The sequence below is a fragment of the Pungitius pungitius genome, chromosome 8 (assembly GCF_949316345.1).
Source record: "Pungitius pungitius chromosome 8, fPunPun2.1, whole genome shotgun sequence".
Classification (NCBI taxonomy): domain Eukaryota; kingdom Metazoa; phylum Chordata; class Actinopteri; order Perciformes; family Gasterosteidae; genus Pungitius; species Pungitius pungitius.
This window is the reverse complement of record NC_084907.1, coordinates 13,528,886-13,551,882: the sequence shown is the minus strand read 5'-3', so window position 1 is coordinate 13,551,882 and position 22,997 is coordinate 13,528,886. Positions and strand designations below refer to the sequence as shown.

Here is a 22,997-nt window from a genome sequence, read left to right as displayed (position 1 = left end):
GGAGAAAAAATAAATAAATGAACCTTGGTTGTGTGTTTTTTGTTACCACCTGTGTGCTGTTATAAAGAACCTCAGTTCCTGAGGGACACGTGTTTTTTGACTGGAAATAAAACATCGTAGTATTCAGAATACTAACTTGTGGCCATCCTGCCAATGATCCAGTCCCCGCACAGCGCCCTGCTACGACTTCCGTCTTTTTGTCGTCGCCATTTTAGATTGAGAGTTGGTTGACTTGAAATAGGTGCCGATAGCTTGCAGCCTGGCCTGACCACAAGTGCAAGTACAATACTAATAAGTAGAGTCCATTTAGTGGTCGTGGCGGTCATCGGTTTGTGAGTCTGCATGAAATGTGCGGCACACTGCCCGGGCTTTCATTCCTCCAGCTAGCTTGCAGCTATAGCAGAGCAGATGTCAGAGATAACAAGCTAGCATAGTTAGCTAGCTGAATATCAGCGCCGGCTGTGAGGAAAGTGAACATCAACATCAATCTGCACGTCATCAACCCTCCGGTCACCGTCTTTGTTAGAAAGCTGTTTCCCACAACGATCTCCAGGTGAGTGAAAGGCATTGGCTCACGTTCGGTAGGGGAAATAAATCATCATAACCGGCTATTCGGCACTAACTTTGGTGCTAGCTCTGTAGTGTTATCAAGCAGACAACACCGCTAATTTGGCTAACACACTAACGTTAGCCCACAAAGCTAACAACATGTGCTGTGAAAGCCCAGTTATCGTTAGCTTTGGCCGATAAACCGCAGAATGAAAGGTATCGCATCTGCTCGGGTTTCATTGTCTCTGATCAAACCAGCAGTATTGCAAGCTAATGTGAAGCCTGCTCTCTGAAATGGTGCAAGTACCAGGCAGAAACCTGACGATCTGAGCATACAGAAAGTAAACCTGTCACTAAGTAAATCCGTTGAAAATCATTTATTGAATTGACGCGAAGGTTTGAGGGGCGTGTCGCCTGTTTGAGAAGCCGTCACATCCACGGCTGGTCATTATTGATTAAGCTATGATATGACGTTTAAAAAATGTAATTGTTTTTGCTGGCTAGGATGCACGTTTCCTTAAATTCATAAGCAGTTATTTTATTCATTTTTTTTATTTTTCAGGAGAAATGTATCAGCTTCCAGTGAATAACCTTACGAGAATTAGAAGAGCTAGGAAACAGGTGAAAAAAAACCTTGGAGACATTGGACTTGAGTTCTGCAAGGAGGCAGCAGAGGTGAGTTTATATTCGTTACATGCGAGTAGAAATGAAAAAAGACGTGTGTAGCGTGCAGATCATTTTCATTCACGTTTCAAGATATTTCAGGTGTGTATTTTAAAACCGCTCGACCGACTTAAGTGTCTAAACGTTTGAAAGCGATCAAGGACAATTGAAAGCAATGCATAGTTAGGTAAATGTGTTAAAAGACTGTGTGGTTGGTATGATAAAGTACTGCAAGCAGTCAACCGTGCCTGATCTTACATTAACGAATGTGTCTATCTTTTCAAATCCTCCCACAGGAGTTCAAAGAGTTTTGTCCTGATGAGCAATATGTAAAGGCTAGTCTTTGCATTGATATCTGTGGTTGGGATTCATCTTACTCCAAAACACAGGTGAATCTTACTTTTGTCTTTTTGGTGCCTTTCAAATACTTGTGCACAAATCACTTTTATTATCTTGATACTATTGTTTTTTTCCTCTCTATATCTTTTAGGAATATAGATCAAAGCCATTTTGCTGCACTGAGTGCCCCTTTTCTTCCAAATACTACTCAGGCTACAAGAATCACTTCCGCAATGTACACAGGAAAATCTTTGAGAGTAAAATTCTGCTCAACTGTCCATACTGCACGTTCACTGCAAGCAAGAGAATTTTGGAAACTCACGTTAAAATATTCCACATACCTAGTTCGACACGGCAGAATTATGGAGCTTCGCAGGGAGCTGCTCTGGGAAAGAAGGACAAAACGTTTCTTGATAGGGTAAAACAGAGAGATGGTGTGGAGAAAGCAATGTACTTTTGCAAAAAATGCACCTTTCGGGACAGTCTCTACAATGTTGTGAGAAGACACATATACAGGGAACATTTTCGGCATATTGTCTCACCATATTTTGCTATAGTTCCTGAATCATCTGTCAAAAATGGGGCTAATCCTGTCAATGGCAACAACATCCTTTGTAAGCGCTGCCAGTTTTCCACCCGCAGCTATGAGGCTCTAGTTCAGCATGTGGTAGAGTACCACGAGCGCATTGGTGCTCAAGTAACCACTATGATCGGACATGCTAACGTTATTGTTTCCAGGCCTAAATCCTTGCCGGTTACTTCTCAGAAAGGTCCTCTGATCTTAAGGGGCCAAAAACTTAGGACTCACCCAACAGCACAACCAGTTATTGGATATTTAAAACCAGTGTCCCCTGTTAAGAATCAGTCCTCTGTCACAGCCAGTCAGATGCGCGCCATTGTTCCAAGCAACATTTTAATGGCTGAAAGTAATGCTGCTGGGGTAAACACGGCACAGACACAGAAGTGGAAGATATGTACTGTTTGCAATGAGCTTTTTCCGGAAAACCTCTACAACGCCCACTTTGAGAGTGCACACAAGGCAAAGAGAGTTTGGGCACTGGCAAAGTACATCATGAAAATCCACAATTTCACCAGCAAGTGCTTGCTTTGCAACCGCTATCTGCCCAGTGATACACTGCTAAACCACATGCTAATCCACGGGCTCACCTGTCCACAGTGCCACTCTGCTTTCCACAATGTGGAGAAAATGATCGAGCATGTTGCTCAGGCTCATCCTGATGACTTTGTCGGACCCCCTGGTGCATCCCCTTTAACCTTTGATCTCACCCTTAAACAAGATAAGTCCAGTAATGTACAGCTTGTTGTGCTCACTTTTAACATGAAAGAATCCATAAATGGTAAAGGCCAGTCTGCCGCCGCTCAGATTAGTGTTCCACCTCAGGTCAAACTCACCGCTCCCAGAATAATTGAAAAGAAAACCGAGACAGTTCCACGAAGTTTCACTGCACTACCGTACAAGAGTGAGGTTGGGAAGACTCTCTGTCCTCTGTGCTTCACTATCCTCAAAGGGCCCATCTCGGACGCTTTGGCCATGCATCTGAGGGAGCGACATCAGGTGCTTCAAACGATGCATCCGGTTGAAAAGAAGATGACATACAAGTGCATACATTGCCTAGGAGTATACACTAGTAACATGGTTGCCTCTACGATCACACTGCATCTAGTGCAGTGCAGGGCGGTTGGCAGGAGCCAGGCCGGCGAGGGCTTCAAGTCGGCCTTGACTCTGAACTCATCAGGGGCTGGCTTCCTCAAGAGGCAGCCACCGACGCAGGCCATGTCCAACCCCAAGAAGATGAAGCTGAGCAAGGAGTCAAAGATGTCCTCCACAGCCGTCGGGAATGAGTCTGAATCTGATGGCCTCGCTCTGGATCCTAGAGGTTATGAGCACAAGACGTATGAGGCCAGGAAGAACTTCCTGACTTCCTATTTCAACCGGCGACCATACCTCTCTTCTCAAGAAGAGGAGAAGCTCTCTGCGAGTCTGTGGCTTTGGAAATCTGACATTGCAAGTCACTTTGCAACCAAGAGAAAGACGTGCGAGAGACTATGTGAGACCAGGAAGCTGTCTGTTTTGCTCGGCTTTGACATGCACGCCGTAAAGAAAGTCCAGCACGACTTGATCTTTGTGGAGAGCGAGCTTTTTTGCACCTCAACTGGGAGATCCGGAGGCCTCAAGTCTGGCACTCCAAGCACAGACCAAAACAAGCAGTGTGAGACACTAAACTGTACCTTAAAACTCAGTACCTGCCCAGAGACCATTTCCATTGACTCAGACAGTGAACCAGAAGCAGAGGATGGGCCTGCTGAGAATGGAAGGATTGACACAAACCAAGACGAGAATGTTGAATCTGAGGAGGCAGTGAACCTGACTGAAGACATGGAACCTTTGAACACGTCTGATTCCTCAACAGAGAAGGAGTGCACTTTGCAAGATGGAAATGCAGATGCTTTGGTGACTTTCTGTTAGTGGACCTGCTTACCAGTGTGGCTTGATTCAGAGAAGGTGTATAGATAAAGATGGGGTGGAAACAAAAACAGCTAGTAAGAAAGAAGAAAAGTTATTATTATAGTGCACAAATAAGTGCATTGTATATACTTTAGCTTCTCATCTCTTGAGTTTCTTCATACAATATTCTTCACTTTAAAATGTCAGAATTTACAGTCATTATGCCTACTCCCCCACTTCCATTAGTTTTTTTTGTTCCTTATTTTCATTTCACATTTGCAACGTGTAGAATATGCTAACCCCATATGACATTGTTTAATTAAATATGTTTAATAAAAAACATTTGATTTTTCCTTGGCTACTCAATCTTTGACATTGCTTATTTGTATTCATGTCTTTATAAAACGCAATGAAAAAAAAACATTGTGGACAGAACTCCGTGGAGCTTGAGTGAGTTAAATGCCGATACACAGTGCAAGACTATTTTGTATCGGTTAGTCATTGATGGTTAGTGTTAATTTCAGTATCAGAAATTACATTTAAAACCTTCCTCCAATTGGATAACTCCGAGGGGGGGGGGGGGGTTAGGACATTGTTTTTATTTAAAATATATACATATATGTATATATATATATATATATATGTTTTTATTTATTACATTAAAAAAAGTTGATGCTTAAAATAAGCACTTACCTGCAACTAAAAGCAACATAACGGGTTTACACATTATGCTCCATTGACTTAATTCTATGCTAAATCCAATGTTTTATGGCATTCTTAAGGCGAAAATTCCGAACTCTTCTGGTATTAAAGTGAAACTAGAAAACGCATTTCCTGCTGAAAATGCGTTGGAATGCATAAAGCTAAAAATTAATTTCAGAAAGTTGCTTAAAGTACAGAAATGAAAAAAGCTGAAATTAATTCGAAACATTGCTGAAACAATAGAAATGAGAAAAGCTGAATTTAATTTTAAAGAATCTTAAGAAAAAAAATGGGAGAAGCTCATCAATCTGAGAAAATACAGAAATAATAAAAAGAGAATTAAATGTATTTTATGTAGTAATATAAGTATTTGTTGTAATTGTACTAGTGGTAGTAGCAGTACATTTTAGTTTAAGAGCAGTTGAAAAAACAAAAGTAATAGTGTTATTAGTAGTACTAGTATTCTAGTTCCTAGACCCCCTAGGCAAGAAGGACAATCTAAAAAGAAAGTACACTTTTCATCAAATAAGCAGTTTCAAAACATGTTATGGATAAGTGCCATTATAAGTACAATTTTAAGTGCTACGATATGTTAGTGCTTCAGTTTGTTAGTCAAGGTAGAGTCTAAAAAGGTGTGTCGTGAGTTTTCGACGGAAGATGTAGAGGCTCTCTGCAGTCCTGATTTCATCAGAGAGCTCGTTCCACCATCTGGGAGCCAGGACAGAAAAAAGGTCACGATCTCGCCGAGTGCTTTTCTCTCAGTGAGGGAGGAACAAGCAGCTTGGCAGATGCAGAGCGGAGTGTGCGGGTTGGGATGTAGGGTTTCACCATGTCCTGGATGTAGACTGGACCCCATCCATTCACAGTTTAGTTTACAGTATGTGAGAACCAATGTTTTGAGAGACACAAGACTCTACCGAATGTATCAGTTTAGTTTACATGTCTTTCGGTGTCTTAAAACTGCTCAACTAGCAGTTTACAAAACATGTACCTTCTGTTTGTTTTTTTTTTATATGTCGGCCGATTTGTATTGGAGCCTACGGGGCTTGAGACAGACTTTGTCTCACTCTAGGGCTCCTCAGGACAAAAGTAAATAACTCTGGGATTCCATACCCACATGAGGCCGACCAGCACAAGCACGGCATCGTTTTGATCCAAAAAGATGAATATTGACAATGTATATTGTGGCGCTGAGGGCAAAAGTGCCATTTTTTTTACTGGATTCTGACTTTACTCACACTCTGTCTTCTCGGGCTCCACTCTGAGAAACGCAATACACACTAATGTCAAACTCAGAAACATAATTAGTGATTTTAATCACTTTAATTAGTTTTTAAAATAAAATAGTTTTAGACTTTTATCAACATTTTAAAGTTTAAATGGTGTTTCTTGCTGAAAGATTGGCGAAGCGGAAAAAGTTGAAAGTTGAAGAAGTTTTGAGTATTTTGAAAATGAACTCCATTGGAAACCATGTTAAACATTTTTTTATTTTACTTTATATGAATTCAATTATCAGAGCTAAAAAGCTGAAAAGTCATATCAGGGATGTCTGAAAGGAGCTGAACATTTTAATATTTGAACGATTTAAATGACTGAAAGTGTGAAGACGTTTTAGCGTGCCACGGAATAAATAGAAAAATAATAATAAATTGTTGGAATAAAGATGAATGCATTCCAACAACTACGATGGCGGTATGGCGTACTAACATGACGATTAGTGGATGCGAGTTCTATCTAGAATAAATTCTGTTCCAGTGAATTAGCTTTCAATGGCCCCCTAACTTCCGCTCTGTCTCGATGTTGATTAGCGCACCGGGCATAAGGAGGCGGGACTTAAGGCTAGAACAGTAGCCCGATTGGCTAACTGCCAGCGTACATCACGGTCTAGGCCACAGAGTATGCAGCTGCAAAGATGTCCATATTGTGTCTTCATTCACAACTACAGCTTCTAGTAACTCCGTAGCTGCCCTCTGAAAGGAAAATCAACATTTTAGCAGTTGTAAGTATAACTGTCTACCACGATGAGATCGTGTACGTCTTGCAGTTGAAACTTTAAGTCAGGGTTCACGCATTTTCCCATGGACTGTTTATAAACAGCTAGTTAGCACATGAAGCTAAAACGTAGCATCTACGTGACTTGAGAGTTGTCAACGGTGGCAGGTTGATATCGAACAGACGCGCCTCATATACATTCATTATGTAACGCGGGGGAATTTCACCAGCCTCGGATTTTAAAACTGATAATTAGCTCATACATGTTCGCTTGCGTTTTAAAAATATTATATTTCAGATTGCATTTTTCTTGCTATTTCATTCATGAATGAGTTTTTAGTTCTGTCTGTACTGTCACTAATAGTACGATCCGTCAGCATATTGCTGAAACGTGCTGCGAACAGTGTATCATAGTGCGCCAAGGCTGTGGGGATGTTTCTAATATGACTGGAAATAGCACGTGACGGACCAATTGATTACTCAATCACTACTCGAGCAACTTTGAAGAGTTTCACTTAAATCAATGAATTGAAACTAATACCTGCTCAAACCTAAACACGTTTCCCCCCCCAAGGAAGTAATGTTTGTCCTTTCCCTGTTTGCTCCCAGGCTGCTGTTACCAGCTGCAACATCAGGAGATGAAGCTCTAATGTGGTTAACTGACAGAATCAGAGTAATGGCATGTGTCAACATGGGGTCCTATTAGACTGGCCGCGCTGGAGGGTGTGAAAACAATGCCGAACATTAACAGAGAGCTGGTGGAGTTCTTCCTAAGCTACAAGCTGTCTCAGAAGAACCACCCAAGCTCTCTGAGGCCAGAGGGTGCCAGTGAAAGGACAGAGGGAGACAAGGCCAACTTGGCGTCCAATAATGGCACGAGTGGGGCCGGCCAGCTGAGGATGTCGCCCCCTTCTGGTGACACTGAGGCTGTAAAAGCAGCTCTTCAGGACTCGGCGAATGAGTTTGAACTGCTCTTCACGCAAGCATTCAGTGACCTTTCCTTGCAGCTCGACATCACCCCTGACACGGCCTACCACAGCTTTAAGAGCGTGATGGACGAGGTGTTCAAGGATGGAGTCAACTGGGGGCGTGTGGTGGGCCTGTTTGCCTTCGGCGGTGTGCTCTGTGTGGAATGCGTAGAGAAGGATATGACCGAGCTGGTTTCCCGCATCGCAGACTGGATGACCACATACCTGGACGAGAACATCAGTGCTTGGATCCAGAGCCAGGGAGGATGGGTGAGTCGATTACAAATGGGAGTTCTACACAGTGTCGCACAATTTGACAGACAAACCATTGCGATTATGGGAGACTCGCCGCTGGTAATTCTGAAAGATTATAGCTTGATTAGCACAGAGGACGCCAGCTACAGGCAGCTCAGTGTCACTTCAGTTATAACTTATTTCCAAGTCAAAGTCAAGACTGATGAGGTCAAACTCCTGCTGCATTGTGCAATTTTTCGCGGTTGATCTGCATACTCTGGGATGATTGAATTATTACTTAGACTTTTTTTGTTCCATTGCAAAACAAGACTTTTAGTATTAACAATTTTTTGTTTTTCAACGTCAAAAAGAATCTTACACCTATGCATACTGTATGTACAAACATGAATACCGTAAATCCTCAAATAAAGACTGGGATTCAATTAGTGGCCGGGCTTCAGATAGTAGCCGGGGGCGCGGTCGATACGGACTAATAAAGGCCGGGCCCCAAATACAGGCCGGGGGTAAAAAAAAAAGAAGAAAAAAAAAGTAAAGAATATACTGCTGGAGGTAACATGAGAGCCCCTGCCCGCCACCTGCTCGTGAACTGGGTAGTCGCTGCCTGGGAGAAGCTGGACAAGGACATGATTCGAAAGTCCGTCAAAAGTTTGTGGACTGACACTGAAAGATGAAGATGATCTCATCCATTGCTTCAAAGCGGGACAGCCATGCGCCGCTGGTAGGGATGCGCTGGCGCAGCTCCGGCAGCGGGGGGGGGAGGAGAACCGCACGCAAGTAGACCATGATGAGGAGAACAACGAGGAGGACACTGCAAATAAAGCACTATACGCAATAAACTTAAGACTGACACTATGGTTTATTACTGGTTCATTTTTAAATGGTTAGTCTCCAGAAAGTTGATTAGCTCTAGGTCTACCGGTTTCATTCCACCGGTAGCCTATCGGTAAATGGTTGCAGGAAGTGCTGAACGCATATGCAATGAATGATATCAGCCTACTGTAATTATGCCCATTATTTTATTTAAATAATACAATTCTATAACAGAAGATACCGGTAAGTAAGAAATAAAGGCCTGCCCCAAATACAGGCCGGTGCGCTGTGCAGCCTATGTAAATAAAAGCCCCGGCCACTATTTGAGGATTTACGGTATATGTGCCACTATTCTGTATTCAGGCATAACTTAGTGAGTAAAAATCTTTACAAAGGCAAACATCCAAATGAATGAATACATATTTTGATTCCAGGAGTGCTTTGCTGAGATTTTCGGGCGGGACGGAGCCGCGGTGGCGAGGAGATCTCAGGAGACGATGAGACGATGGCTGCTGGTTGGGGTGACGCTGCTAATGGGAGTGCTAGTCGGTATGGTCATGGTCAAGAAGCGGTGAAGCTGCTGTATCTCGGTCAACACGACACGACCTGTGTAATGCTACGCCTACAAAGTAAAACTAAATAGTGGCTGTTTACATACACCCTGTCTGCTTGTGCACTGACGGAATGTGGGCTGGCTGAAGCAGTTTGTGACGGTGTCCGTAAATGTGTAGCTTGTTGAGCTGTAACACTTCTCACCCCGCTCTGTCCTGTGTCCTTTTTTATTTATTTCCTTCCCAGGCGCACAGCAGCTTTTCAGTTGTTAATGGGTGTTATTCTCCTGACTGGAAGTGCTTGACATGAACCCAATAAGCTAAGAGACAGTGGAACCGTTATCCATGGACCAATTTTTATTACTTACGAACTGACTGACAGAATATAAGTTATACCTCCTTTTCACTGTGGAATGCTGAGCTCCTCTTGTTAGCTGTACTGGAGTTTTAGGCATGCTTAAAAAATAAATATATTTATGTTTTTCTTGTGTCTTTATTGTGTTGTTTTTAAAGATTTGCAAAATCTACATCTACCGTGGGAATTTAAACTTTAAGTCTAATAAACTGTAATTGTGCAAAGAATTTTCCCCATGTTACTCCCATAGCTTTGTAACGTGTTCCCTTTTCAAATGCCTTTTTTATTACATAGCTATGTGCACTAAGCTCATTTAGAGACCTCTGAATTGCTGCTTACATCTCAAGTTTAGTCTACGATTCAAAATCCTAGATCAACGTCGGACGCAACATCAATTCAAAATAATAACAAGGCAAATACGAACTACAAATAGAAAAACAAGTCATGTTTTCTTTCCCAAATTGTGTTCAATAACAGCATTTTGTACTTGTAATTTAGTATCCTCTGCAGGTGCATTATTAATATTGTATAAAACAACTGCTAGTTTTTGCCCTGAATCAATTCATATTAAGATTAATTGTGTCGAACTGACCAGAAATCATTTTCAGTCCAGTCTGCTGTAAATGGTATTACAATATATGCAAACATGCTTGCACAAATACATTGAATAGTATAGTAATGTATAGTAAAACATGGTTTTTATATAATTCCCCAAGATTTCAACACGAAAATCTTCACAAATACAGTACAAAAGTAAATGCACTAAACATTCAATCTTAATAAGATTTAAAAAAAAGATATTTGTCGGGACAATACAATATGAATTTCCCAAAATATACAGATATGGTTTACAAGAACGCTTTTATTTCCCATTCATCACATGAATGCCTCTATTATTATTAATATTAATATCCTGTTCATCATATGTATGCACCGGCTCCTTTGATGACGCTATGAGCATGACGATGACGATATGAGCGCAACACGCACGCTTAAATGTGTGTTATCTCTTAACTGCAGTGCGAGTGAACATCCTGTCAGTTGGAACGAACTGAGCTGCAGTGTGGTCTTCTCACCTGTAGGAGGTGCACACGTACTCTCAGCTGATGAGACGCAGTTCAGAGTGGGACTGGCGTTTTGATCCCATTTGTTTCTGGCTGTAGCTAAAGCCACGTTGAACTAACATGTGTCCTGTGGGTCAGACATTTCTTCTGTAATCTCCTTCAGAAACGCTGTTGCAAACATTCTTTGGACCAAGAGTGGTTACAATCTGTATGTCATTGAGTCTCCAAGGATCAAAGATAAAGCAACTCTTTCTTCCCTGTTATCACAAAGGTGGCTACCACACCTAAGGAGGAGGTGGTGCAGCTCTGCCCACCTTCGGCTCTGCTGAAAGGCAGAAAGAGAGAAGGCCACAAACGGATGGCCTCGTGAGTGAAGTTGAGCAGGCCTGTGGTTGCTAATCTATCCCCGTCATTTGGTGCCATTTCCCTCGGAGCAGAGCTGGCGGGCCACAGCCCCAGATAAACAACACACAAAGACAGTTAATTTAATACGCTTTTTTTAACGACTTACTAATAGTAAACAAGGAGGGAAATAATACGGATTTTGAAGGTGTCATTGCTGTCATGGGATTTTTTGTAATCTGATTCAAATGCCCCCCTTTTTTAACCTGTTACCTCACATGTGGGGCATCAATACATCCAATTCCTATCATCAAGGTGCAGACCTTTATATTAGTAATAATCTACTACTAATTAAATGACGCTGCACCAAGAAGAAAAAATAAGAAGCTATTTTAATAGTTTTGTGCTGCTCTGGTGTTTGATAAGTAACTTGGCATAATAGTAATCAAGATGTGCCTCAAAGTTTATCACCAAAACACTGACGAAATACAAAATACTGTGTGTGTGTGTGTATGTGTGTATGTAGGCGTGTTAGTGTCATGAGTGTGTGGCATTCCCAGATGATTGCATGGCTGTGCATTGTCCTCCCTGGAAGTATGCAAGGAATTGAACAAACTGTCTCTGACTGTGAAAACATACTCGATGTGTGTGATATTTTGTCTCAAGGGAAAGATTATGAAACCTGACCGGGTTCATTTGACCTAAGCACCACACATTGGTTTTGAATCAATGGAACGACAGAGAGTTCAACCTTAAGTTTTCTTTTGGGTTTGACTTCCTTAATACTAGAAATAAAATTCCAAATTGATATATATATATATACACTCACCGGCCACTTTATTAGGTACACCTGTCCAACTGCTCGTTAACACTTAATTTCTAAGCAGCCAATCACATGGCGGCAACTCAGTGCATTTAGGCATGTAGACATTGTCAAGACAATCTCCTGCAGTTCAAACCGAGCATCAGTATGGGGAAGAAAGGTGATTTGAGTGACTTTGAACGTGGCATGATTGTTGGTGCCAGAAGGGCTGGTCTGAGTATTTCAGAAACTGCTAATCTACTGGGATTTTCACGCACAACCATCTCTAGGGTTTACAGAGAATGGTCCGAAAAAGAAAAAACATCCAGTGAGCGACAGTTCTGTGGGCAGAAATGCCTTGTTGATGCCAGAGGTCAGAGGAGAATGGCCAGACTGGTTCGAGCTGATAGAAGGGCAACAGTGACTCAAATAACCACCCGTTACAACCAAGGTGGGCATAAGAGCATCTCTGAACGCACAGTACGTCGAACTTTGAGGCAGATGGGCTACAGCAGCAGAAGACCACACCGGGTGCCACTCCTTTCAGCTAAGAACAGGAAACTGAGGCTACAATTTGCACAAGCTCATCGAAATTGGACAATAGAAGATTGGAAAAACTTTGCCTGGTCTGATGAGTCTCGATTTCTGCTGCGACATTCGGATGGTAGGGTCAGAATTTGGCGTCTACAACATGAAAGCATGGATCCATCCTGCCTTGTATCAACGGTTCAGGCTGGTGGTGGTGTCATGGTGTGGGGAATATTTTCTTGGCACTCTTTGGGCCCCTTGGTACCAATTGAGCATTGTTGCAACGCCACAGCCTACCTGAGTATTGTTGCTGACCATGTCCATCCCTTTATGACCACAATGTACCCAACTTCTGATGGCTACTTTCAGCAGGATAATGCGCCATGTCATAAAGCTGGAATCATCTCAGACTGGTTTCTTGAACATGACAATGTGTTCGCTGTACTCAAATGGCCTCCACAATCACCAGATCTCAATCCAATAGAGCATCTTTGGGATGTGGTGGAACGGGAGATTCGCATCATGGATGTGCAGCCGACAAATCTGCGGCAACTGTGTGATGCCATCATGTCAATATGGACCAAACTCCCTGAGGAATGCTTCCAGCACCTTGTTGAATCTATGCAACGAAGAATTGAGGCAGTTCTGAAGGCAAAAGGGGGTCCAACTCGTTACTAGCATGGGGTACCTAATAAAGTGGCCGGTGAGTGTATATGTGTGTGTATATAATGAATTTACCGAGAGCAGTGCTTCTTGTGCCTTCAGATGAGACCAATGATTTATTTGAATTCTCTTGTGTCACAACACACAAAGTGCACGTGGTGCCCCCCACTGACTAACTGACAGGGAGTGTGAGGGTGGCGGTACCAGCAGCAGGTGGATGGTTGTGGGGTCTGTGGCCGCAGTGATAACCTATCAGTCATCTTCCAGTCCTCAGCGAGCGACCCCAGCCCTGCCACGCTGCATGGAGAAATACACATACACATACTGCATATGCCCAGCACATAAAGTACATTACTGAGGAAATGGCCTTTGGAGGAACGTTACAACACAGTGAACTTCTTTCTTTCTTTCTTTTTTCGGTTGTAAAGTCCGCCCAAATCCTGTGTAAGAGTTTTGCCATTACAAAGGGAAATCTAATCAGTAAGTAAGACACGGTCTCAGTTTGATCTGTATGAAACCGTTTCATTCTGGATCCATGACAGCGATTTCCTGGACATGCGTAATTACAGTAGTAAATGACATGCTGCTCTGTACAACTAAAACACAATCTACACACTGTGTTATGACAAAAGACTTGTTCTGTTTGGACTATTGGAATAACAGTGATGGAACTCAAGTACTTCAGTTGCCGACTGCTACATAAGTAAAAGATCTGAATACCTGGGACTTGATGGACTTTAGTATTCTGGTGCAATCTATAGATGCTTAGAGTCTTCCCCTTTGTCTTTGGCCTCTTCAGGAATTAAATACATGTGGGGAGCTGGGATGTCATGACTAAAGTCTCTGTATCCTCTGATCTTAGAGAATGATGGAAAATCCCCAAAACATAAATGATTGTGAGTAATAATAACAAAAAGGCCTAAAAATAACTTTCTGTTTGAACCAGCTTCCGTATCATCTTACAGCGTTGGCCTCAATATAAAACCCAGCCGTAAGTGTCGCACTTTAGTTAAATGTTTGCCACTTCTGCAGAATGGAGAATTTGCATAGCCGCTATGTACAATGATACTGTCCTAGTGGAGCACTGCCTGTACAATGACACTATTATAGCAAAATAACCGCACACAGGAAGCTTTACTGCGGCCAACTCACCGAGCTGAAGAAATTAATTCAAATGACATCAGAAACAAAAAACACGTTAACTCCATCCAACATATTTATTATTTCCTTGGTAGATTTTTTGATATGGGAATATTTGGCAAAAACGAAACAGACGGTAACAAAACCTGAGCACATGACAAGGGAAGAGACTTAATGCTTACATTCACAGCTGAAACAATCCCCCATCAGTGTGTTCACGCGTGCTGTCACCTCTGTAAAGAGATGATATCTGACTTCAAACATAACCCACGTGATCAGATAATATCAATGAAATACAGTGAAAACCAAACAGAAAACAGATGTCGTCCACATATTTACAAATTCACACAATTAACTGGCGAGCGAGCTGTTGATCCTGAAAAATACACGCCCCTTGCTGGTGCCTCTTTCACACCAGCGCGGGCATCATGCCGGTGTTGAGGTGGTGTGTGTATTGTAAGGAGGCGGCGGCGTGCAGGGGGGAGGGCGGCGGTATGAGGTGCTGCGTGTGGCTGTAGGTCAGGAGGGTCCCGGAGCCCAGGGAGAAGGGCCCGCAGTTGTCGTCCATGGAGGGAGGCTGACTCATGTCCGAGTACGGCTCGAACATGGCGGCCTTCTTGGTCTTCTTGTTCTTGTTGGACACTTTTCTGTTGCGGGTTTGAATGCTGTCCTTCTTCATGGCGAGGGGCCGGTTGACCTGGGAGCGGCAAACACAACCAGAGCATCCGTTAGCAAGCGGATGTACTGGGTTTATGGGAAAGTTTTGGAATGGCCGACTCACATTGTGCAGTTTGAAGTAGAGTCCGCAGGCGTTACACACCGGCTCTCCGTTGGTGTTGCGCCGCCACAGTGTTGTTGTGCTCGTGTGACAGTTGGCACACACTGTGCCCGCCCGCTTGCTGACAATCTGAAACATGGTTTAAAAAAAGTTAATAATTTGACTCAAGGATTTAGAATTCTTTATGAGACAAGTGCGTTGGTGTGCATCTCAGTGGGTTAATACCAGTCTCTTCTTGGGACGGATTAGCGGCCTGTTTTGCCCATTCATCTTGTGGTAGAGTCCGCAGGCGTTACACAAGTAGTGGCCTGTGCCGTCCCGACGCCACAGAGGGGTGGCCGTGGCTCCACAGTTAACACACTCTCGGGCCTCTGTTCAAAATCAAAAGGCGAATGCTGGGTTGTGTAATGTGTAACGAGTTGTCACAAAATACACATCCTCCTTGAAACAAATCAGGAAATCTTTACTTAGTCCAGTTTTGAGGTCCTCCATTGACTATTACAGATAGTAACCCAATAACCCAGTTGCCATGGCATTGCAGATGTTGATAATATCAAGCTCTAACCTGAGCACTGTTTAAAGTTTGTGCTTAAAAGTTGAGACAGATAGATAATGGACTGACTCCAGGAAAGTGCTAAGATGGACGCTTCTAAATGGACCTTGTGGTTTGACATTGCTTGTCAACTGCCGTAAGGTCAAAAGTGTTAGTTAGTTTTAATCTTAAACACCTTTATCTTTAGATCAGGAACTGATCTGAAATCAGTTTAAACTAAAAAATCTTCTCACCTGGAGTGGAAATCCTCATCTTGCTGCGGCCCTTTGGGGAGAACGAGGGGCTGATCCATGCTCCGGGGCTGGAGTAAAGGGATGCAGAGTTGTACTCTTGTTGCGCTGTCATGTACGAGCTGTAGGGGCTCAGCAGGTGGGTGTGGCAGTGAGACGACGGAGTGTACACACTCCCGGTTGCGGGAGTCAGATTCAGAAAACTGCTGCTGGCCCCTGACCCCCCGAGCGGGCTGAGGCGCTCGGCCTTCAGGGCCTCCTGCAGCCCGGGGCTCTCCCTGCTCTCTCTACTCGGAGACAAGTATCCGTCTCTCGAGGTGGTGAAGGAGGGGGTGACGCAGGGGTTGTAGAGGGAGGTTGGGGTGTGCGAGTGCAGCGGGGCCTTGGCGAGGGGGCCGCTGCTCCAGGTGGAGGCCGGGTGGTTGTAGGGTAAGTTCAGGGAGTGGCCGCCTGGCCCATCCAGGAGCTGGAGGTTGCTGAGGAGGCTGGGTGAGGGGAACACCTGTCGTACTTTGGAAGCGAGACAGAATGGATTAGCCTACGGTCATGTTTGCAGGAGATGACGTGATGGGCCATAGTGGGTGGGAGCACTGACCCGAGCTGTGTCTGTAGGTGGGTGGCGCCCGGCTGTGGTTTAGGTTGGAGAAGAAGGAGGGCAGGCCGGCGTAGTCCGTGTCCGAGCTGGAGAAGAAGGCCTCCCCATCTTCTCCTGGAGGCAGAAGGCTGGGTTCAGAGGAGAAACCGGCCAGAGGATCCGAGCTGAGAAGAGCCGGAGACACCCAGTGGGACTGCTCTGATGAATCCTCCATGACGACGGATCACAGCTCAACCAGCAGCACTGCCATAGCATGTGTGTTAGAAATCTACAGCGCTTTCAGTCTTCTGCTAAATAAAACCTGACAGGATTGTTTTTCAGAGGCTTAAACCAGATATGAGAGTTTTTGTCACAATAACGTTGTCTGATTTACTGTTTTAATTTAGGCTACATTATCGCTACACTCTTCACTTAAAATCAACCAATGTAACTTGAAGCTATCAGGGACACGATCTCTCGACAACAGGCTTCTTCAAACTTCCTTTTTCAGGATCCTTATTTAACTGTGGCTGAAAGTAAAAACTAAATATATCTACATCTAAGTGTATTGATGCAGCCAGTGACCAAAGTGGCCCCCGTGGCCTTTTTAAAATCGGTGTGCCAGTTAGAAGAGGGGATGGGTCCACAGTGTGGACAAACAGGACCAATCTCAAACCACAGAGAAATAGCTGTTTGGAATTATTCCAGACATCTTGACAGCGGCCTCTGAACTTGTGAGGGACGTTCTTATTTGGCAATTGGGCCTTGGTGGTGATTTCAGTCAACAAACAACCATCTGCTGCCCTAAAAATGTATTTAAATTGTATTTGTAAAAGAGAAAAGCGCAGAATATCAAACCAATATTATAGGGCCTGCAAAAATACACTGGAACACTTTTACTCCATATCTCAAGAGGAAAGAGGAGGCTCATAGTGTCTGATAAAGTCTGATAGGCTGCAATTATTACAATGCTAAATTTATCTAGCTCCACTGATACAAACAACCCTCATCTCTTCTGATTCATATAAATCTGTCAGACTGCAAGTGTGAATAGATATCCGCACTTAAATCTATGCAGAGAACACATTATTTTTTAAAGGAACTTCATCAGAACAAACTAGAAGTGAGAGAAATGTAAGATGGCAGAGCGAGGCAGCGTGTTTACGGAGGCACCATTACATTTATCTTGTTTTATTTGTTTATGTACCAAGAAATTCAATGATGAAGAATTAGGTTATTAGATGGAAGTATTTTACACTAAACCAGCACTTCACCACAGAACATGATTGTTAAGTTATCCTACTGGTTTTTTTTTACAAACCCAAATAAATAGAATGAGATATTAAATTGAATGTAAATGAGTTTAACTTCAAGTAATTAAAAACCATTATCATCATGATGATGACTCATCCAAATGTATTTTAAGTTACCCGTATATTTTACCCAATATATTAAAAGTGAAAACCTTTAATGAAATGATAAATAATATGAAGAAAAGCTAGAAGTAAGAAAAATACCTCTTTCTGTCACCCCTCAGCAAAACCCACATCTCCAGCAACAAATGGTCAAACTTCATGCATAACTGCGCTCTCATTAAATAGATATTCTTTGTAGATCCCGATAGAATATATGCTGGTGTCTACAGAAGAACAGGACCAAGAGGAGACATAGAGCCGAGAGGACACCTACCCGAGTGGATGAGACGGATGAGCGCGGTGATGTGTGGAGCCAAGTGTTCTGTCTCACTATTATACTACAAGAACAACTTCTTCTACGAGCAGCAAGGTTTAGGGCTAAGAGACAGTCCGTGGGAGGGGTTGGGGGACAACTTTTTGGAAGACACACCTCTTTGGTCCAGAGGAAAAGAAACGTACAACCTTTGAGGGCAGATACAACATATTAGAACTCAGAAAGTGAAATTAATTTCCAAATGTAAATAGTTTCATTTAAATGTTTGGATGCAAAGGTGTAAAGGTTCATCTGCTATTCCTTTATGGCCGTGTGTGCTGGTGGTGGACTGAAACGTCTTTGTATCTCAGGATTTCCACTCCGGCCATTATCAAACCATTAGGCGTAGCTGATATATCTGACTGAGTTTATATTTCTAGGATTTCATGTTTTGCACAGATATGCTCACATCGATGTAAAATAGAAGACATCAGCCAGCAGCAAGGAGCCTGCAGGGTGAGTGCTATTCGTCTGTTAATGAAATGTGCATACGGCCCCTGATAAGCACACAACCCACATGGGAAAGTGTAGATCGACATTTGAACAAAGCAAATGTAAAATGCAAAGACTTAATTTCTTTGTGGTCCAGCAAAGCTTAGAGTGGAACACGGTAATGCAAATCAGGAGAGGAGCTGCAATCGTGTGGTAGAGATATGGTCTGGACACGACCGGGCTGCGCACAAACCCAACACTGTGCCGGTCATTTGGTAGTCAAAGCAGCTCCTCAACTTTCCTCCCTCTTTGTTCATTTACAGTTTTCAGGGAAATCAGGAGAGAAAAACAGTTGGGAAGAAAGTGTTAAACTTAGCCTTTTTCCGCCACTTACAGAACCGGCTGCAGTCAAATTAAAATTACATCCTCATGATGTAACCAGGGGCGGATGAAGTGCATCAGTTAGGTCTGATGCAAATCACTAAAGGTAACTGTGGCACTGACCTGTAATTGAGTTACATATTTCCATAAACTTTTCAGTCTTTGGACAGTAGCTTGAAAAGTATTCTGCTAAGCTACCAGTGAAAAAAAGACTTAATTCCCTCGCAAAACGCTTGAGAGGTAATCAGGTGTGGAAGCAGTCCACTAATGACCCGTGATAACACCAGCCCAGGTGTCGAAGCTTGTGTGCTACCCTGCGACAAATCGCTACGTGCTCTAGTGTAATCATATGTGGTTGTCAGGCTTGTATCATTGGCATTATTTGCATTAAAATATGACATTTTGTTTATTTTGAAGACTTGTCAAATCATATAACTGAATTAATTCATACGTTTTCAAAGTAAATATAAAATACCTCCTTTTTCCCCGTTCGTCACCGCTATTTGTGTTCCCCCTGAGGGGCTAGACCACCGAAACCTCAAATCTAACACATTGAAAAACATTTTGATCAACTCTGAGTGATGTATTTACTGTATTAATAGAGAGGCTGCTGTGGAGAATCTCTTTAAAATGATATAGGAGGCACTTGGCTGTAGACAGATAGATAAACCTGATACTGTGTCAGTAAGAAGGCCCTGGGTTTGAAATATACAGGTAAAGAGAATTGAAAGCTCAAAGTGCCCCGTGTCAACTGTGATCTTTCTCTCTCCCGGTGCATGCTGGGTAGGCTCCAGCTGAACAGGATAAAAAAAACAATATACGAATGGTTTCTGATGCTAATTACTTGTGTTATCTCATTAACCCTAACCACCCTTGATTTCCGTTTGCTTTGATGCACACGCCTCTTTGCAAACACAACTTCATGAAAACAGAGCGCACCCTAGGAAAAATCTACCAAGGAAATAATAAATATGTTACATATGACATGAGCAAAGGCTTAAATCGAGTTCTTTTGAGGCGGCGAGGACAGCTGAGCAGGGATGTGGCTGCTGCTGTGAGAGTGGGCTGCTCTGCTCTGATAAGAAGTTATCAAGAAAAACGGAGGAGGCCCAAAATGACGAGCCTGCGACGCTCCATGTCATACAGCAGCACCACTCACACAAACACACACGCACAAAGGACATTGCAGCATGCTCGTGGTCGTGTCAAGCAACCCGTGAACCTGCACACCTCATGCAGGCAAACAGACAAACACACACACACACACACAAACAGGCCGGCTCTGCTGACAGTATCTGCACAGAGGCAGTTGGAGTTGACTCGGGAGCATCTTGTTGGACAGTTGGGAGGTGGCAGGCGGGTGATGGATGATGTTGTGTGTTACCAGTGGACTTTGGGGACAGCTTTCAAATTCCCAAGAAAGCAGCTTCTGTGTAGGCGGTGGTCTTATCTCTGCCGCGCAGGGCTGCAGCGCCATGCCCAGGAGAGCTCTCTCTCTCTCACTCACCCACACACACACACTTTACATACCCCACCGCCCACACACACACACACACAGTCCTCTTCTTCAGTTTTACCGCCCTTATAGTTACTATTTTTTAGCTTAAATGATTCTCTATCACGTGATAGTTTGTTTATCAGGCAGCATGTTGTGAGTGTGTCTCCTGCAATGTCTAATGTACAGTTGCCCCTCTAGTGCCACTTGTGAGATTTCATAGCTTTTTATATTGCTGATTTGGTGTAATCTCAGTGTTATGGCAGTCTACAGGAGACTGATATGCAAAATGATTACCTCAGTTTATGTTGCTGCAAGCAGCCTCCATACATTGAGCTTTACTCTGGTCATTGGTTTTCTTGTTGAACCAGTGTTTTGTTTTGATTTTCTATACTTTATTTCACCCAGCTACATGTTGGGATGTGAATAATGTATTTTTTGTGTCCATTTAGGATAGTCAGTAGCAATATCATTACACTTTTGGGCGTCATTACTACCTATGAGCATGTACATTGATTTTTTTTTGTCTACCATTAAGTAGTTTGTAAATTATGAATTCATCTAATTCAAATCCTAGCATGGTCCTACATCTATTTTATCTACGAGGCCTGGCCAAGGCAGCGGCCTTACGAAATCACAGCATATTAAATTACACAATTTTACACAAGATCTTATTATATATATAATATATGCTGTATTTACTTACAAAAATACTCTTGACTTTGGATTTCGGATTTCTATAGAGGACAGCTGTGTAACCACTTTTGTATCATTTTCAAAATGAATAGTATGATATTTACACATTTCTAGTCCCCACAATCATTGAAAATACAGTTACAGGGTTTGAACAGTTTGTCTGTCCAGGACGAGTTTGTTTGCTGTCTTATTTTTGTGGTGTCTATATTTTCTTAGAATATAGAATATTAAAATGTATTGTAAAATTATTATTATTTATTATTATTATTCGTTATTATTGTTATATTGTCAAGATTCTTTGAAAGCCCTATTATTACATTTAAAAATTAATATTTTTAAGGGCTTAAAAAAACAGATGAAAAATACATAATTACTTAAAGTTTTGTCCTGAAGATAAAATAAGGCCCTTCATGGCTCCAATAAAAAAGAAATCCTATGAGGAAGGTGACCTCCCTGAAGCCTACGTCGCCCCCTAGTGGTACATTAACATGTGATCTAATATAATCTATTGCAGCGGTAAGTTTTTCCGCTCACGGACCCTTTTTTTTCTTTCTCGGTGGCCCAGTTCCAAGTGGTGTGAGTTTTCAGGCTGAACTTTAATTCTGAAATCAGCTGTACCACTTGGTTGTGGCGGGGCAGAGGTCAGCGATGTGGCAAACGGACAAAGTAACTGTTTTATGGTGCCTTCGTGGGCAGTGGGAAATATCATGAACAATAAAATACAGTGACACTAGTAGAGATCATGTTCTTGGACACTTTTATCTCTGATATAGAGCATTAGCCTCTAAAATGCTATTCTGGCCACATGATATTTCCATTTAAGCGTACAGCACGTTTAAAAATCTGTTGAAAATTGATCAAGTTATGGTTATTTTAAAAGTGCACGTATTACTACAAACACAATGTTAATGGTGAGCGAGCTGACCGGACGAGACATCTATATGTATGAGATATATGTATATATATATATATATATATATATATATATATATATACAGGGTTCGAAATGTCCCAGACACCCCTCATGACCTATAAGTCATTAGGGACCCCCTATAAGGATTTATTTTTAGATTTTGGTGGGTCCCCGACCAATTTTTTTTACATTAAAAATGATTGTGAAAAGGTCTTTAGTGACGTTTTATATTCATAACAATAATTAATTCATTTCCTAGCGCGATTGGGCAGCAATCAGGGCAGCCAATAGCATCACAGATAGTTGTTGTGGTCCATGACGCAGACACGTAGGTTATTGTTGAACGCGGCAAAAACGAAGCCTCACAAAAAGTGAAATCCCTCATGAAAATCCTGTAAGTGCTTCGATTATGTTTATATCTCCATAACAATTGCTTGTTATAGTAAAATATTTGGAGTTGGTGTTCCTATATCAAAAGTTGCATTAACTAACTTATATACCCAGTGTAACGTAATGATTAGAAGAGTTTCTTGCAGTACGTGTATGAAGCCAAACAACCTGCCAGCTGACAGCAACACATTCACAAAGATATTGCTCAAAATCTACAAAACGCATCACAAATCCATTGCAGCGTTCCCGATCGTATAAGTGAGCACTACATCACAACCACGTATGAAAACAGGTATTCAAGAAAATATATTTTAAAAAAGATCGGAACGAACCCCGTGGGTCAAAACATCCTACACCCATCGAGGCCACTGCTCTACGCAATGAGCCACAGGAGAGAGTCACAGGAGCAACAAGACGGACCTGAGAAGCCGGGATAAATGTTCATAAAGTGTGGAAGAGATGTGGTTGTGACAGCTGTCTTTTGGAAGTTCGTATTAGTAATTAATTAAAGTTAAATTAACAGTAACACTCTGCTGGCAGGTTAATAGATTCACTTAGAAAATAGTTGGATGATGGATCAATAATGAAAATATTTTCTTCGCTAACAGCAAATGTATCATACAGGTAAAACATTGAA

The 22,997-nt window shown here is 42.5% G+C and overlaps 3 protein-coding genes across 3 annotated transcripts; 2 read left to right on the top strand and 1 right to left on the bottom strand.

Annotated features, from left to right (window-relative positions):
* The first annotated feature begins 208 nt into the window (after window positions 1-208).
* adnpa (activity-dependent neuroprotector homeobox a) lies at window positions 209-4,370 on the top strand. Its single transcript, XM_037490528.2, has 4 exons — window positions 209-553; window positions 1,112-1,224; window positions 1,509-1,601; window positions 1,703-4,370. Exons 2-4 carry the CDS (start codon window positions 1,117-1,119, stop codon window positions 4,037-4,039), a joined length of 2,538 nt encoding a protein of 845 aa, XP_037346425.2. The 5' UTR covers window positions 209-553; window positions 1,112-1,116; the 3' UTR covers window positions 4,040-4,370.
* Window positions 4,371-6,570: 2,200 nt separating this feature from the next.
* LOC119230149 (bcl-2-like protein 1) lies at window positions 6,571-9,778 on the top strand. The gene is made up of 3 exons (XM_037491174.2): window positions 6,571-6,719; window positions 7,322-7,950; window positions 9,180-9,778. Exons 2-3 carry the CDS (start codon window positions 7,447-7,449, stop codon window positions 9,318-9,320), a joined length of 645 nt encoding a protein of 214 aa, XP_037347071.2. The 5' UTR covers window positions 6,571-6,719; window positions 7,322-7,446; the 3' UTR covers window positions 9,321-9,778.
* A 4,475-nt stretch (window positions 9,779-14,253) lies between these two features.
* Window positions 14,254-18,127, bottom strand: gata1a (GATA binding protein 1a). The gene is made up of 6 exons (XM_037491172.2): window positions 18,015-18,127; window positions 16,347-16,589; window positions 15,755-16,261; window positions 15,194-15,339; window positions 14,972-15,097; window positions 14,254-14,887 (listed from the first exon to the last, which is right to left on the bottom strand). The coding sequence occupies exons 2-6, from the start codon at window positions 16,558-16,560 to the stop codon at window positions 14,600-14,602; spliced, it is 1,281 nt and encodes a 426-aa protein (XP_037347069.1). The 5' UTR covers window positions 16,561-16,589; window positions 18,015-18,127; the 3' UTR covers window positions 14,254-14,599.
* Between the last annotated feature and the right edge of the window lie 4,870 nt (window positions 18,128-22,997).

Bases quoted from the DNA above. Each gene is read 5' to 3' on its own strand.
- gata1a (XM_037491172.2), bottom strand. From the start codon at position 16,560: ATGGAGGATTCATCAGAGCAGTCCCACTGGGTGTCTCCGGCTCTTCTC. The intron at 15,098-15,193 runs GTATTAACCCAC...ACCATGTTTCAG, and splicing joins TCCGTCCCAAGAAGAGACTG to ATTGTCAGCAAGCGGGCGGG. The intron at 14,888-14,971 runs GTGAGTCGGCCA...TGCCGCTCCCAG, and splicing joins TCTACTTCAAACTGCACAAT to GTCAACCGGCCCCTCGCCAT.
- adnpa (XM_037490528.2), top strand. From the start codon at position 1,117: ATGTATCAGCTTCCAGTGAATAACCTTACGAGAATTAGAAGAGCTAGG. The intron at 1,225-1,508 runs GTGAGTTTATAT...ATCCTCCCACAG, and splicing joins TCTGCAAGGAGGCAGCAGAG to GAGTTCAAAGAGTTTTGTCC. The intron at 1,602-1,702 runs GTGAATCTTACT...TATATCTTTTAG, and splicing joins CATCTTACTCCAAAACACAG to GAATATAGATCAAAGCCATT.
- LOC119230149 (XM_037491174.2), top strand. From the start codon at position 7,447: ATGCCGAACATTAACAGAGAGCTGGTGGAGTTCTTCCTAAGCTACAAG. The intron at 7,951-9,179 runs GTGAGTCGATTA...TTTTGATTCCAG, and splicing joins TCCAGAGCCAGGGAGGATGG to GAGTGCTTTGCTGAGATTTT.